General features: G+C 39.1%; 1 protein-coding gene and 1 long non-coding RNA gene across 6 annotated transcripts in view; one reads left to right on the top strand and one right to left on the bottom strand.

The window, feature by feature from the left end:
- Positions 1-10,676: 10,676 nt before the first annotated feature.
- Positions 10,677-16,624, top strand: part of LOC134491062 (uncharacterized) — a 55,467-nt gene continuing 49,519 nt past the window's right edge. Inside the window, exon 1 of the long non-coding RNA XR_010067275.1 lies at positions 10,677-10,750. This is a non-coding gene — a long non-coding RNA (uncharacterized LOC134491062). The remainder of the gene's footprint in view (positions 10,751-16,624) is intronic.
- The window catches only part of POSTN (periostin), a 56,607-nt gene continuing 55,514 nt past the window's right edge, over positions 15,532-16,624 (bottom strand). For all 5 annotated transcript variants that reach the window (XM_063294543.1, XM_063294546.1, XM_063294547.1 and 2 more), the window contains one exon: positions 15,532-16,258. In XM_063294543.1, the coding sequence (XP_063150613.1) occupies positions 16,188-16,258 (71 nt within the window). In that variant the 3' untranslated portion in view covers positions 15,532-16,187. The remainder of the gene's footprint in view (positions 16,259-16,624) is intronic.

The raw sequence follows: 16,624 nt of genomic DNA, 5'->3' as shown, positions 1-16,624 counted from the left end.
TAAGAAAAGAAAGGAACAACCAAAAAGATTGTCCCATAGAGTCTTTTTGAAAGAGCAGCTAAAACCATATCCTTGCGTCCTTAATTATACCTGGAATATGTGTATGAGCAGATGCTGTTGTGTCTGAGGAGGAAGCTTTTTCCCAGTTGTGGCTGATCTGCCAGGTTCCCCTTGACCTAGGGAGATCAGAATCTGCCAAATTGATTCCTATCTATTGAAGCTGACTTTGAAAACAATTCAGAAACTTCAGTTCATGCACCATGCAGCTGCTAACTTGTTGCGAGGACCAGAACCACAATATTGCCATACCAATTCTGTCCAGATACCAGTTGCTAGTGTCTTTCCAGGTTCAGTTGCAAGTACTGTTACCTTTGAAATCCCAGTTCGGTTGGAATTAGACTATTTGAAAGACAGTAAGCTCCTAAATTAATCTGTCCAACATTTATAATCAGCAAGAATTCATTTGCCTGTAGTAAGATCCATCAGGAGCTCTTGATAATGGCCATATAATTATGGAAGTGTGTTTCTTGCTTACTGACTGCTTTTAAACAGTCTTTAAAACCTGACTGATTGAATCTGATTGATTGATTGATAGACAGTAGTTGAAAGTGGTTGCAGCTATTGTATTATATTTAGTTCTGGGATTTATATTCCATCTTTTCTATCAACAAATGATGCTCAAGGCTAACAAAAAGTTAAAGCAGCAATACAAAAAAAAAAGCAAAACAACCATTAAAACATATATAAACCTGCCATAGGGCATGTTGTAAGACAGAGCATGAAATAGCTGCAGCTGTCTAAACTATCTAGGGAGGAAAAATATGCTGTAGGACACTCATACAAAATGGGGGAATGCATAATATAGTCTGGGAATGCTGCTTTGGAGAAGGACCTGGGTGCGGTCATTGACAACAAGCTGAATGTGAGCCAGCAGTGTGAGTCAACTGCTAGAAGAACAAACACAGTTGTTGGCTTCATTAAAAGAAGCATTTTATGAGAAATGCATGAAGTCCTTATTCCTCTGTACTCTGCAATTGTGAGACCACACCTGGAATGCTGTGTTTTATTCTGGACATCACATTTAAAGAAAGATATTACAACAGGCTCAGAGGAGGGTCACAAAAGTGATGCAGGAACTTGAGGCCATATTTAGTGAGGACAGGCTGAGGGAATTGGGAATATTCAGTCCAGAGAAAAGATGTTATCAGGGTTCAGGCACATAAAGGGATGCCATAGGGAAGAAGGTCAAGAATTATTTTCCACTTTCACAGAAACTAAGATCAGAAAACCTTTCAGCTCCAACATTTTTACCAGAAGAAACCTCAGAGCTTTTTCACAGCTCCCAAGTAACAGACAGACTACTATTATGGAAAGGCTGGACAAACAAGCTGATCTGGGTATTATGACACCAACTTCTAGTGCTCTGAAAAAGCTGTAAAGAATCTGCTCCTTCAACCTCAAGCTGCCAAAATCACTGATTCCCCAGCTTCAAGTAAATTCATTGTACCTGTTGAGTTTTTCCTACTAACAGATTAAGCTGCTGTTGTACCTAGTCATTTTGGCTGGGTGAAAAGGTTGTATTTGATTGTCTCCTCTCACGTGCTTCATGCAAAATAGCCTGGGGGGAGGAAACCTGCCCGGACTTGTTCTTACTTTTTTTTTCCTCTGCCGGCAATGTAGCCAAGCAAGGCTTGCTCCAAGGGAGCTAAGTCCTTTAAATGTTTTGCTTTTGTTTTTGCTTTCTGTAAATAAATTATTTTTATAGAAATGCTTGGTGTGTGACTTTTTTGACCTCTCCTGGGCTAAAGGCTTTCCCAGCATCTGCCAACAGTACCCTCCCCCCATCCATCTCCAGTTAAAACCCCTGGACCTTCTTCTGGAGCAGGAGCAGACACCCCCCACTTAAACTCAGCTCACTTTCCATTAATGAGTGATGTTACAGAAACACTGAGACAAAGTCAACTCAGGAGTTGCCCACTTCAACAAAATCTTTACCAACAAGGATCTAATAACCTAACCACTTCAGCTTTTGGAAACAAACTAGTTCTACATTCCAGTTCAAGGAGCCACAAATCTCACCAGATTTATTTCAGTTATCACCCTCTGCAAAATGACATTTGCCTTCCTAGCAGTCCATCCATCTGCTTTCCTGAATTATATCTGGATTGCATGGTATATCTGACAACACTGCTTTTCTTTCATCTTTAGAACAGTTTGAATTTCTCCAGGAAAAATGGGAGCAAAACTCCATAGAATTGAACAACTACACAGCTGTCTCCTTGATAGTGACACCTAGCTTGAAGGGTGGTCATGCTCATGGGGTATGACTACATTTATTTTTTTTCAAAACCGTGTACAACTGTGTCATGCCCCATTTTCCTGAACGCACTTGCATTGGCTACAGAATTAAAAAGTGAATCATAACATTTACTACTGATTAACATATATCTTCCTCCCTGCAGGCTTGTCTCACAAATCAACAGAATTTGGGACACTCTTGAAGAGTGGCTGCTAGAACTGACAGTCCACTTCCCAAATTCAGAGATGATCTTAGCAGGGGACTTCAGTGCCAGGGTGGGTTCTGTCAACAAAGCTCTCTCTTCCCACGTCAATAACCTGTACTTATTTATATTCAGCCAGTTGCCACTTACTGGTTTGTATTGCTCCAAAGACAAGGTATTAATACAGGGGGTGGAGATTAGCACAACAAGCATTAGATTTGGTCTCAGTCTTAAATGGCTCAGTTCCTGAAGACTTAGAGGGATAGCTTACTTTCTGGAAAGGGAAAGGGCGCTTGATTATATTATCAAGCAACTTGATCACTTGCTGCAGAAACTGTGGTGTCTCCTCCCTCCATGATAGTGACCATTTGCCTCTACAAGGCTCTTTTATCATTCCCTTAAAAGTTAAGGCTCTGAAATTTCCACAACTGAGAAACTGTCCACTCCTAATGGTCACGTAATCTAGAATATGTATGTACTACATTCACAAATTCAACTAGAGCCCATCAGTTGGAACAGGCTATGACTGAACCCAATCCAACACACACCATTTCTTATGATTTCCAAGATATTATTAGATCAGTGCAGGAATGCATAAAGTCTACTTCTGAGCTAACACAAAGAGCCCACACTAAATTCTCCAAGCCCTGGTATGACCAAGAGTGTGATCATGCCATAGACTTAGCAATCACCACCCACAAAGCTACTATGGATAGTAATGATCCCTGCTCCCAGAAAACCTTTTATTTCCAGAAACAGAACTATAAGGTTCACCTAACTAAGGAGAAGCAGGCAAGTCAATTGGCAATGTAGGACAGACTGATTCAATCAGCCTTAACCAAAAATAACACTATGTTCTTGTGCCTTGTTTCTTCTGTGTCTACAAGTCCCAGACCTAGAATGGATAATCAAATACCAGGGAGACCTGGATACTCACTATCATGTTCCAAGCCACAGTCAGGGATTCCAACATATGTCCAACGATCCCTAATTCCTACCCTGACTAGCCCCCAGTCTCCAAACCAGAGTTAATGAACTTAATTCTTCCTTAAAAGTGGCAAAACTCTGGGAGGGGATTTGATCCCAGATACCTCCATGCAGATCTGCAAGGAATAGACCAATCCCTTTATAATACCAAAATACAAACAAGGCAACAAAACCAATCCAGCTAACTACCAACCTATCAGCTTCCTATGTATAATTAGCGAAGTATATGCTAAGCATCTTTTTTATAACCTCACTGATTGGATGGTCCAAGGAAGAGTCTTAGCAATGAAGCAAGCTGGTTTTAGATCAAGTTTTTCAATTGCTGATCATTATATCACTCTGTACTATCTCTCTGCGAAGTATATTAATTCTCCTGGAGGTGCTTTCTATGCTGCTTTCATAGACCTGAAAGCAGCATTTGATTCAGACTCTCATGGGAGGTTGTGGCAAAAGCTAACACTTCCCCCATCAACTGCCAGCTCCTGCAACTAATTATCATGTTGCATGAAGGGACCACAGTGCAGGTCCAGTGGTCAAATAATGGAGAAGTGACCCTATTCCAACTTCTAAGGGGGTTAAACAGGGATGTATCATAGTCCCTCTATTTAATTTTTTGTATCAATTATATTGTTCAACCCCTTACCAAAGCCAAATCTTGTCCACAACCTCCATTCTGCTATCTGCTAATGATGTTGTAATCTTGTCTGTTTCCTGCAATCATTAGATATTCGACCCATAAGGGTGACAATTACATGCCTGCAACATTTAAACTTTGTCTGTATCCTTGCTAGGCTTGGATGAAGCCTGGAAAGAGTTCAAGCAGAGAATTTTAGAACTTGATTTACACAGAGATAGAACCAACACTTTTCATCTCTGCTACAATGAGCTCATGCACACCCTGCTAACAATTCCCCAACACCTTTATCATCTATCTATTCACATCTCATAGGAGAGCCTTCACATAGGCATGTTTGGATGCACTCCCCTCAATGGTACTGTTGGGTACATACAATGGTATTCCTTGCAAAGAGCATTCGTTATTTGCTCATACTTCAAAATTGAGACAGTAGCACACATGCTTCTGAAATGTCCTATCTACCACTTTTGGAGGGCAGAGTTAAATTACAAACTATTCAGACCGCTCTCATATGGCAATCATGCACTACCTAGGATTGAGAAAGCTGAATCCTAAAATTGCAGATTGAGGAGTCTCTAGAATTGTTGCCGAATTTTGTACCATCACTGTGACAATTAGTTTTTGGACTTGATTGTTTCCCCAGGTGTTAAGAATAGTTAAGAACACATTAACAGTGTTCTTAAACTAAAAATAAAGAATGAAACTTACCTCTTTAATATGAAGTTGCCCAAATTTGAAATATTTTTTTTTAAAAAATCGTGATCTCCCAGCGAACCCCTCATAACCTCTTGTGGAATCCTAGGGTTCCACGGAATCCTGGTTGAGAAACCCTGATCTAGATCTTTGGCTTGTCAGATGTCACAATACCATTGTTATCTTCCTTTCTATTCTTACCCAAACTCTCTCAACTGGACTCTCATATCCAGATTTCTGGATGTGTGCCATCCCTTCACATCTAACGCTGCTCTGCTTTCCCTTTTGTCTAGACAAAAGGAAGACCTTTTGAAGACGTTTCCCCTTTCAATCAATGCATTCTGCTCATGAGTTTAACCCTACTGGTTTTCACTAATGTCTGTTAAATCATATTTGCCTTTCGGCCAGTGACGTCTGCAAGGGGGTTGTTTTGGTCATTCTGATGAAAATAGCATAATACGATCATGCCACAAGCATTTTTGTACATGTATTGTGACATCACATGTACCTTAAGAAAGGGTGGAGCATAATACCATTTTGTGTCATTTTTACCAAAGCAGCCAGAACTGTGGAATCCATGCTTCCAGAATTAAGATGTTTAATTTTTTCCTACTTGTTCTGATGTACAAGGATAATTTGACCTGTTTCTCCCTGCATTTATGTTCTCATTATTGGGTGCCTTCACATCTGGGTATCAGCCTTATTCCCAGTACTTGGCATTGTACTATTTTAGGTTTGTTATGATAATATAGCAATATGCATTAGATTTCAGTGACCTTAAATAGCCAGAGAAAAAGGAACCAAGGGAAAAAAAAAAGATTCCTTTTCTTACAACTAAGTTTACATTTCTTTGTCACTTTATGCCTTTTTTTAGCCTCACTGTCTTTTTGAGATTATATATGGGAATATAGAAACATGCAAACTCAGATATTGTCTTCATTATAATGAGCATTGGTCCTTCCAAGTGCAAGATTAGTGTGGAAAGAAGAAGAGATCCCATGACTGACAGAATGAAGCAAAGTAATTCATTCACAGATACTGTATGCTACATCATGGACAAAGGAAATGCTTATGTTTGATACAGAGAGGGTAAAGATCAATATTTGAGAAATGACCAGGCAGGTTCCTCATGTATATAGAAAAAACTATTTTAACTATGTATGCAGAAGAAGGCAATAGCCCCTTTATTAAATGAACTGCAGGCCTAACATGTTTATATTCAGATTAAGTTATTATTCGTGGCTATAATCCAGGGGTTGGCAGCTCAGGACCCTCTCAGGCACCAACGGTTTTCACAATATCCATAGATGGCATCCTCATAACCTTAGACCAGAATAGCAAGATCTTACAAGAGCACCAGCTCTCATGCAATTTTGTATTCTAGCATAAGGTCTCATAACATTTTAAGCAAGAATACCAAAATCTCATGAGATTTCAGACAAGAACACATACTTCTTTGCATTCAAGTGCAAGATTGCGTGAGATCCCAGGGGCAAAATCATAGAAATCTTGCTAAATTGCTGAAAATTTAGCTGTAATCTCTGTTGTGATCCCATGCTGAAAGGTCCAATTTCGTCTTCCAAGGTCTAATAGTGAACTCCAGTTTGAGGGGGAGGACAATTCCAGTATCAATTTCTCTGTTTCCCTTCCTCATTACGGTTGGCTATCTCAGGTTTTAAACAACTCCGAGGTGTACACACACACATATATACACAAGCATGTATCTATGCTAAACCACGTTGTCCAGGTCCCTGAATTAAGAGTTGGCTCACATTTTACACCTGCAGGAGTAACAGCAGTTTTTCCCATAATGAAAGTTAATAAGAAAACATATACCATTAAACGATTAAGGATATTTTGGTTACTACCTCAGAGAACAATGGGCATGTGTGGCCAGGTGTGACCATGAATGCTTAGGACATTCAGTTTCCTCCATAAATGAAATGTTCATTGTGAGAAAACACTGGTGCAACGTGAGTGCCATATAAAATGGTATAAACTGCCTGTCGTGAAGTAGCACTAAAATGAGCAAGCATTTTACTAGTATTGTTCAATCACAGTGAAACTGCTCAAAGCCTCTTTAGTTACAAAGGCAGACCTGCAGGAATATCCAGTGTAGTCTAATGGCAAGGAAACTAAATTGTAAATCTATTTAAAGTTCAGTAACTGAGCAACTTCTGTCTGTATGGCAATATTATTCTAATAATTACAGAGATGTCTGGCTGCACACAAGATGCTTTGGTTGGTAGATCACTTGTTTGACGCCATGCAAAAGAGAACACAGTATTACTAGCCACTATTGTTCTTCTGACATTTGATCTTATAACATTACAAAACTAGTAGGGTAGAATTGCTGAGGTTTGTGTTTGTTGTTTATTTTATACAACAGCAGGAATTTGGAAACAAGTATTTCCAGTGCTCTGTTTTTCACAACCTTGGCCTCCTTTTTATTCTAATCCCTTGGGCTTTTTTAGAAAGGGCAGATTTTCATCACTTAATATACATAATATTCAGTGGCTGAGGGTGTATCAAGGCTAAACTAGACATTTTTTCTGGAATTAGCAACTTTAAAAGTTCTTTGAAATGAATCATTCATTCACACTTTCTTTTTTCCAGAGAATGTACAATTCTGTAGTCATCTGTACTGATCCAATGAGAACATTCTGTCTATCTAGTCCATTTCTGAACATAACCTAAATAATAATCCAGTTTTGATAGCACATTGTACTTTCATAACTCATTAGCATTAAGTGCATCAGACTTTCGTATGTAGATTGACAAAAAGCTATTGAATCTTGATTACATTTCCACCATTCTGTGTCATTCCCCTATTCTGTGTTCATTTTGTAATGTTGTTAACAGTTGTGCCAAGAGTTTTGAGCTGGTGGGAGCAGGGATATTACATTGCAGCAGAAAAGCGGTGCCTGAACAGTTGGGAATTCTGAACATTATAATCGCAACACTTCTGAAGGTTATCAGATTGGGAACGCTGCTGTAAGCTATTATAACAGAATACTCCAGTGCAGTTCCAAAGCATTGAAAATAGTCACAGAAATCTAGACTACTAAACAAAGAGGTACTTGTCATATGCAACCTTACTGTCAGTTATTGTAATGACAGTGTTCGTGTGATAATCAACAAAGCAGCATATACTTTTCTGGGGAGATTTGGATGGGAAGAGCATATCCTAATTCACAAAGAGACTGTTTTCTTGTGTGGAGTAATTCTGTATCATGTGAGAAATTTAGAAAAAAGCAACATATTCTGTATCACTAAGTTAACACCATCAGTTTATAAAATGCAGTCTTTTGAAATGACTGTTCTCTTTAGGTAAATCACAAAATTAGGTTATTGAACTCTCTGTGCAGTTACAAAAGGCAACGTTTTGCAAAATCAAAATGGTACCACTTGCAGTAGTGAATTTTGACAAATGCAGAGGAAGCCCATAGTACAAGTTCCACATAAAGCAACAAAATTAAATTCTATCCCAAAGACACTGAGAACTGATGCCTCAGGAAGGTCCTTTCCCAGTTCACCAGCTCGTTTACAGTGGCTGAACTGAAAAGGGGTAGGTTTTCTGAAGAAAAGAAGAACTTGTTTGGGGAGGGGTTGCAGATGCTTTACTACTTTAATTATTTAGATACAGATACATTAACTTTTTAATTATGCCATCTGCATGGGGGATAGTGATGGAGTATCACTATTTCACATGTTTAGAAATACAGAGGGTGGGAAAAAGCCTGGGCTCCCACTTGGTTTCTCTAGTCTTTGAAAACATCCTTAAGTTGCTGCAGCTTTTATTTTAGAAATGGAAGAAAAGAAAAACCTAATTGACAGCAGGTTTTACAAGGTTAAAATTCCTGAGGGTGAAATAGCTACTGTTATGAGGAAAGAGGCCTCTAAAACAGAATACAGTGGTTCTGACATTCACACTCAACACTAAAATGGCAAGGTCCATTGATGGGGCTATAAAGCCATCCTTCTGAAAAAGAGGGTTTCTTGAAACTGGACACATTAATTCAGTCCAGTTGAAATGAAACCTTGTCACAAGCATTTATCTTGAAAACATACAGTACATGAATATATTTGTTTTCTTTGTTCATTACTACAATTTATACACTGCCCCATTTCCAGAGACTCTGAGTGGCTTATGATATCAATATCAGAAGATTAAAAACAAAACCAATTAATATAATGTCCCAGCATTTGGTTAGCATGATATTTTCCCTTTCTAAAAACGTGGTGAGGAGGAGGTGGTCCAAATATATAGGGGCAAGCTGTTCCAAAGGAGGGGAGCCTTCACTAAGAAGGCTTTCCCCATGGGATTTTAGCCTCAGAATAAAATCCTGAAAGCCATCCTATATGTGCCCCATCTTCATTTATTTGGGTGGAAATGGGGGTAACCTCTGTAAGAGCAGCAACTTATCTAAAAATTAAGTACTGGTTTAAGCTGGGGCATGTGTCTCCTTCTAGGAGAACTAAAAAATGCTTTTTGGAACAAATGGAGGTTGAGCTGTCCCTTAGTACATGGGTCAGAGCTGCCCATCAGCAATTATGAATGTATGGGCTCTCTATTGAGGCAGTGCCCACCTTCTACTATAGCTGCAATGGAAGTCATAAAGAAGTGGGTTATTGATTGTGCAATTCAAGTAGACCTACATGGTTTGGTAGACAACAAGGTATCACCATGGGTTCCTTTAATCAAAAATTTCCATTGCTATGGAAATTTCCAATGCTGACAACTTTAAATCTACCACTGAGAAGTGCTTTGATAAAATACAAATGCAACTGACACCATCAGCAATACATGAAGGGAGATTTCAAAACCACCCATATAACAGAGATCCATGTGGCTCACACCCTGATGGTGTTTTGGAAGTCTAAAAATTTGGCTGTTCTTCCAGGCCTTAGAGTAGTTTGGCTGCTGAGCTCCAGTAAGGTATATTTTTTGTAGTATATGGAGTTTCTCTTGTCCAGACATCCATGGTTTATTCTGTCTAATATTGTTTTTTACTCTTTTAAAATATAAGCCACCCAGAGTCACTCTGGAGTCAGGCAACCTTTAAATCTATGATTTATTTATTTATTAATCAAATTTATCACCACCCATCTCCCAAAAGGGACTCTGGGCGGTTTACAATAAAACATAAATAAAAATATAAAACTGTAAAACACTATACTACATAATAGAATAAATATAATGAAAACCTCGATGGCTGGGAGTTCTTTATGATTTGCAGGCAGAGCTGGGTCCTTCTAAGAAACTAACCATCCCCAGGAATGGCTACTCTTTCTCCTTCCCCAGGCATGAGGACAGAACCAGGTCTTTAGCTGTTTCCTAAAGTCCAGGAGGGAGGGAGCCAATCTCACTTCCAGGGGAAGGATATTGCAGGTGCTATTGCAGGTGCTATTGCAGAGAAGGCCCGCCTCCTGGGCCCCACCAGATGGAATTCTCTTGCAGATGGGGTCTGCAAGGTTACCTAAGGGACCGTCTCCTCCCCATCACATCAACCCGTCCCACCCAGTCATGCAGAGAGGGCATGCCATGGACCCCGTCTGCACGAGAACTCCATCTGGCGGGGTCCAGGAGGCGGGCCTTCTCTGCAACAGCCCCCACCCTTTGGAATATCCTTCCCCTGGAAGTGAGATTGGCTCCCTCCCTCCCGGACTTTAGGAAACAGCTAAAGACCTGGTTCTGCAATAATTGCTTCTGCCCATCTAGAGCAAATGTGATTGCAACTCACAAAAGCTCATGTCTTTTAATAAAGATTGTTAATCGGAAAAGGTACTACTGGACTCCTCCTGATTTTTTGCCACCATAGAGTAATATGTCTCTCCTCCTACAATGAATATGTTTCAGATATCCTTCTGTTTACTTCCTAAGTGGCATGAAATGGATGCTGACTGGATGAAAATATCCCAAGAAGAAAAGGTAATAGGCTGCTTTTGAAAGTGATCTGAATGTTGTAAGAAGTGTCTGACCATGAGCAGCAATTAAAGTGGCCACAGTGCACTTGCTGGTCATGAATGGTTCCTATGAGATAAAATTGTAACAGGAAGCTTGTATCTGGATAAAAGAAGATAGAGTAGAAGTAAAACTTAATTTACTTGTATCTGGGACATGGTTTCCCTGGATTTTATTTCTGATCTTCCAACTGTACAAGTCTACAAGACCATTTTGGGGGTAATGAATTTATTTCATTTCATTTCATTTCCTTACATGAGACTACCATCAGTTCTGAAGACTGCTCAGCTTTTTCTAGACCATGTTTTTCAATACAGGGGCTTGGTCAATCATGTGATCTCACATTGTGGCTCTCAATTTACATCCAAGTTTTGGAAATCCCTTTTCCAATTACTGGACATGGATATTCATTTGTCACCCCCTAATGATCTGGCATTTCATTTCATAATTTCATAATCATTTCACATGCTACCAAGGTTATGCTCAAAATCCTACAAGCTAGGCTTCAGCAATATATGAAGAACTGTCAGAAGTACAAGCTGGATTTCAAAGAGGCAGAGGAACTAGAGATCAAATTGCCAACATTCAATGGAGAAAGCAAGAGAGTTCCAGAAAAACATCTACTTCTGCTTCATTGACTATGCTAAAGCCTTTGATTCTGTGGATCACAACAAACTCTGGCAAATTCTTAAAGAGATGGGAGTACCAGACCACCTTATCTGTCTCCTGAGAAATCTGTATGTGGGTCAGGAAGCAACAGTTAGAACCGCACATGGAACAACTGATTGGTCCAAAATTGGGAAAGGAGTATGACAAGGCTGTATTTGGTCACCCTGCTTATTTAACTTATAAGCAGAGTACATCATGAGAAATACCAGGCTGGATGAATCACAAGCTGGAATTAAGATTGCCGGGAGAAATATCGACAACCTCAGATATGCAGATGATATTACCCTAATGGCAGAAAGTGAAGTGGAACTAAAGAGCCTCTGGATGAGGGTGAAAGAGGAGAGTGCAAAAGCTGGCTTGAAACTCAACATAAAAAACTAAGATCATGGCATCTGGTCCCATCACTTCCTGGCAAATAGAAGGGGAAGAAATGGAAGCAGTGACAGATTTTATTTTCTTGGGCTCCAAGATCACCACAGATGGTGACTGCAGCCACGAAATTAAAAGACGCTTGCTCCTTGGGAGGAAAGCTATGGCAAACCTAGATAGCGTATTAAAAGCAGAGACATCACCTTGCTGACAAAGGTCTGTATAATCAAAGCTATGGTTTTCCCAGTAGTAATGTATGGCTGTGAGAGTTGGACCATGAGGAAGGCTGAGCGCTGAAGAATTGATGCTTTCGAACTGTGGTGCTAGAGAAGAATCTTAAGAGTCCCTTGGACTGCAAGGAGGTCAACTCAGTCAATCCTACAGGAAATCAACCCTGACTGCTCATTGGAAGGACAGATACTGAAGCTCAAATACTTTGGCCACCTAATGCGAAGAGAGGGCTCACTGGACAAGACCCTGATGCTAGGAAAGACTGAAGGCAGAAGGAGAAGGGAAGGGCAGAGGATGAGATGGTTAGATAGCATCACCAATGAAATGAACATGAATTTGAGTAAACTCCAGGAGACAGTGGAGGACAGGAAGGCCTGGTGTGCTATGGTTCATGGGGTCACGAAGGGTTGGACATGACTTAACAACTGAACAACAACAATCATCTGGCACTGAATGGACAATCAGAGAAGATGAATGCATTACTTGAGCTTTGCAGCTGGTCAGTTGGATTAAATTATTGTCTTTTGCGGAATTTCAATAGAATAATGCACTGTATTCCTCCATCAGCATGTCCCTCTTTCGTGTGGTCTACAGCTTGCCCTCCAAGTCTCCTGCCTCTACTGTTTGTTTATTTATTTATTTATTATTCACATTTCTATCACCGCCCATCTCCCCCTAAAAGGGGGACTCTGGGCGGTTTACAATAAAATTGTACTACTGTTTTCAGTACTCCTGAATTGTACTGAATTCTACTGTTCCTTGATCTTCTGACTTTCTCCAGGAGAGATAGGCTGCTCTTAAAGATAATAGTTAGATCTGGCCAATGCTGTGTACAGGTATGCTACAGATGCAACAAGACATATCATATCAAGATAGAAGTGGGGGATTTAGTGTTACTTTCCACTAGATTTATACCTTCCTTCCGCCCATTCAAGAAGCTGGGTTCCAAATGTATTGGCCTTTTCCCAGTTACACATCAAGTTAACCCACTGGCCTTCCATCTACAATTCCATCTACAATTGTCTGCTTCAATGAATATTAATTTGGTATTTCACTGGTCACTCATTGTTTGTGCTACTCTGTCCCTTGTGTTTGGCTCCTGATTCCCCCCTCCCCCTCCCCCCCTCCCACTTCTGGTGTATGAATAAGAGGAATGTGTTCTGTATTCTAGACTCATGAGGGGATGCTTAAAATATCTTATTCACTGGGTTACCCTGAATCAGATAGGTCATGGAAGAGAGTAATAAATGTCCATGCGTCACAACTCATCTGCCAGTACTATCTGAAATTCTCACAGAATTTCCCTCCCCATGACCTGCTGACACTATCAAATACGGCAAACCTAACAGAAACTCTTAGCTTCCTTCAAAGTTAGATGGCAGTTACTCTGCAACAGGAGGAAAAAGGGCATTTTCCAGCTCCATCTAATTCCTGTCTGCCAGACACCTCTGCTGATCATAGTAAGTTGCCAAGGCCCATTGGCAAGCAAAGTTGGGGAGAATGATTCTGTGTCTGTTGCCCTTGACAAATTGCCTGGTCTGTCTTCATGCAAAAGAGGAGGGAGTGATTCTGATGAGGGAGGTGGTATGAAGGAATGTAGAACTGACCTGGGGAAGGGAAGGAATAAGTGAGCCTTTATGGTGGGACTTTGAGAAAAAGATTACTGAGTCCTGAGAAAGAGGAAAGCATGGGGGGGGGGTCAAAATAACCCTACCTTGGTTTTATTTAGTGTAAGATGGGCAGAGAGAGACTTGAGCAGGCTTTCAAAATTTATTATTCTGTCTTACTATAATAAAGAATATTCCTAGAATTTCTGCATGCCTGTTTCTTGATCTTGCCTATCTCAAAGTACTTATAAGTGGGAATGGATTACTTATATGTGTGGCAAAACAACAAGAGATAGAGTCAAGGATGGAGATTGAAAGTTGATTGACTATGAAAGAGAGAAGCCAGTAGGATAGAAGTATGTCAAGTAGGGGGTCCCAGATTTAGGTTACAAAATTCTGGATAGATGGATGGATGGATTTGGCTTATGGGCTTCTCCAATCAACTGACTGATGATGAGTAGCATACAACTCCCCAAATTCGTTGGGTTGACACAAATACATAATAGTTAAAAATTAAAACCAAAAGCATAAGATATAAACACCATATTTGTGGAGCCCAGAGATAGAGGACATAGCACATATATTACTTGAATGTCAATTGTATAAGAAAGAGAGATGATAATACCTTGGACCACACATTAGATGAACAGCCTATTGGGATCCTTACATTAAAACCACATATTTCACATGCAGTCAGAACCAAAACATTACAAATAGTATGGCCCTTTATCTAAACAGAACAGCACAACTGAGAACTGCATATGTGACTGGGGTTAATTGTAGGGGTCACACAGAAATATGATTTATATTTTCTTTTACTTATATCTTTTACTCTATTTTCTAACATATTCATTTATTACTGTTCTGTATTTTACATTTTGTATTCTGATAGAGCCTAATGGCTAATCAATAAAATATTATTATATAAACAACCAAACATTTCAAAAAGCACTCTTAAAATGTGGATGACGACCAGACGGCTGCAAAAGGATAAAAAAAAAATCCTTTAAATTCCTTGCTTCCATCCAGCAGTTACCTAGATCTGAGTGCTCTAACACTGAAGTACTTTGGTCATATAGCAAGAATGAATGAACATCAAATTGTAGAACAAATATATGAAGAGAAAGGGGAAGACTGAGAAAATTGTGGCTGGATAGAGCTAGTAAGATTCTCAAAAACACAAATATAAAAAACAAAAGGGGATATATGAAGTATGAATGTGTTAGAAGCATGAATGATTTGCAAGGAAAGAAAGGTATGGAAAGGTACAGTGAATGGTCTTATATAAACTATATGTAGTTAATTTATTTTTATGACCTGATTTTAATCTCCTTTGCTTTCTACTAACTCTTTTCTGCTGCTCGCACCAGCAGTAATAGCATGATGGACACATATGCATGTTAAAAAAATCACGAAAGGGGTTTTGTTTTTGTTTTTTGGAACCTTTATTTCAGTGTGTTAGATTGTCTTGGCTAAATGAAAAGGCAGGGCATAAATCAAATCAATAAATAATGTAGTTTGGTCTTACTTCCAGAGCACTTCATGAGCTGCAGAGGATCCTTGTGTGAGATGTGAGCAATAAATAAGTAAATAAATCCTAGCATACCCTGCAGGGCACATTCTAACTAGGTCTCAGTGCCTTCCTGGGTCTCACCATTGTCCCTTCATCTGAGAATGCTCCTTGAAACAAACCCAACACCCTTCTGTGCCTAGTAGGCTGTTTCTGATCTCACTGAAGAACCCCAGGCTTTCTGGAAACAGCTTGAAACCATATACAAGGAATCAGAGTAATAACAGTCCTCCCAACCCCCATCCTTGGCCACCCAGAAAACCTCAGTCTTTTCCCACATAAAGGATTCATTACTAAAAATGGTAATTCACACGCATTTATTGAAAGATTTTTCTCAAACTAGAAGGGAACCCTGAATTCTTTTTGACAAAACACAGCAGAATTAAGGCACCTTGACTAAATTTGGTTATTTCATTTACAAGGCTTCTTGCATAGGTAATACAGAAATATGGAAGAAAAAGCAAATATACTGGTTATTAAAAATGACAATTTACAAACAATCCCATGTTAATAATGATTAATAGCAAAGTATTATAAATATTTCCAACTCAATTCTAATTTTATATTACTTCCCAACAGAAGTAATTATTCAAATAAGGTTGCTTTTTGTTTTTATGGCAAATGTTTCATAAAGCTTATAGCTGTCTTCTGTACATAAAGGATATGATGGAGATACACATATATATATTCTATTCCGGGTATTTAATACAATGGCTCAGGAATAAGACCCACCAAAATCAATAGAGCTTACCTTGTTTGCATACTTCCAGAACATCTACTGTTATTGTTATTCATAGAAAACAGGTAGATTTTGAATTAATTCCTTCTATCACCTAAAATTTTGTGAGATTTTATTGAATAGTGAGTACTTTGCCCAATTCCTAATGTGAACACAAGATTTAGTAAATGATTTCCCTTGTTAATTTTTTTAAATTGTTACAAATTTTTCAAAGCTTTTTCAGTTCTCTTTCTGTGGATTCTGACTTCTTGTGCCAGGACGGACAAGCCTTGTTCTTCTCCGTAGTGATCCTGTTAATCCAAAAATAAGTCAAATAAGGTTATTTTATTTATTGTATTTCTCAGTTAAAATGTTCATAAAATATAGCAATACAATACACAATAATAATTATTACTATTGCTTAAAAACATGCTGATTGATTGATTGATTGATTGATTGATTTGATTTCTATAGCCGCCCATCTCAACAAGTGACTCTGGGTGGCTTACAACAATAAAACCATAAAACAATTAAAACAATTATAATTAAAACAGTTAAAATATAAAATAAATACAAAATAAATATATATGGCTGCCAAGTGAGCAATGCATAAATATTAATACAGCCAAGAGACGGGACCATCCACATGCTCGAGGCCCCAGGCCCGGGCACAAAGC

The sequence above is a fragment of the Candoia aspera genome, chromosome 2, assembly GCF_035149785.1.
Source record: "Candoia aspera isolate rCanAsp1 chromosome 2, rCanAsp1.hap2, whole genome shotgun sequence".
In the NCBI taxonomy this organism is placed as follows: Eukaryota; Metazoa; Chordata; class Lepidosauria; order Squamata; family Boidae; genus Candoia; species Candoia aspera.
This window is presented reverse-complemented; position numbering and strand designations above follow the sequence as displayed.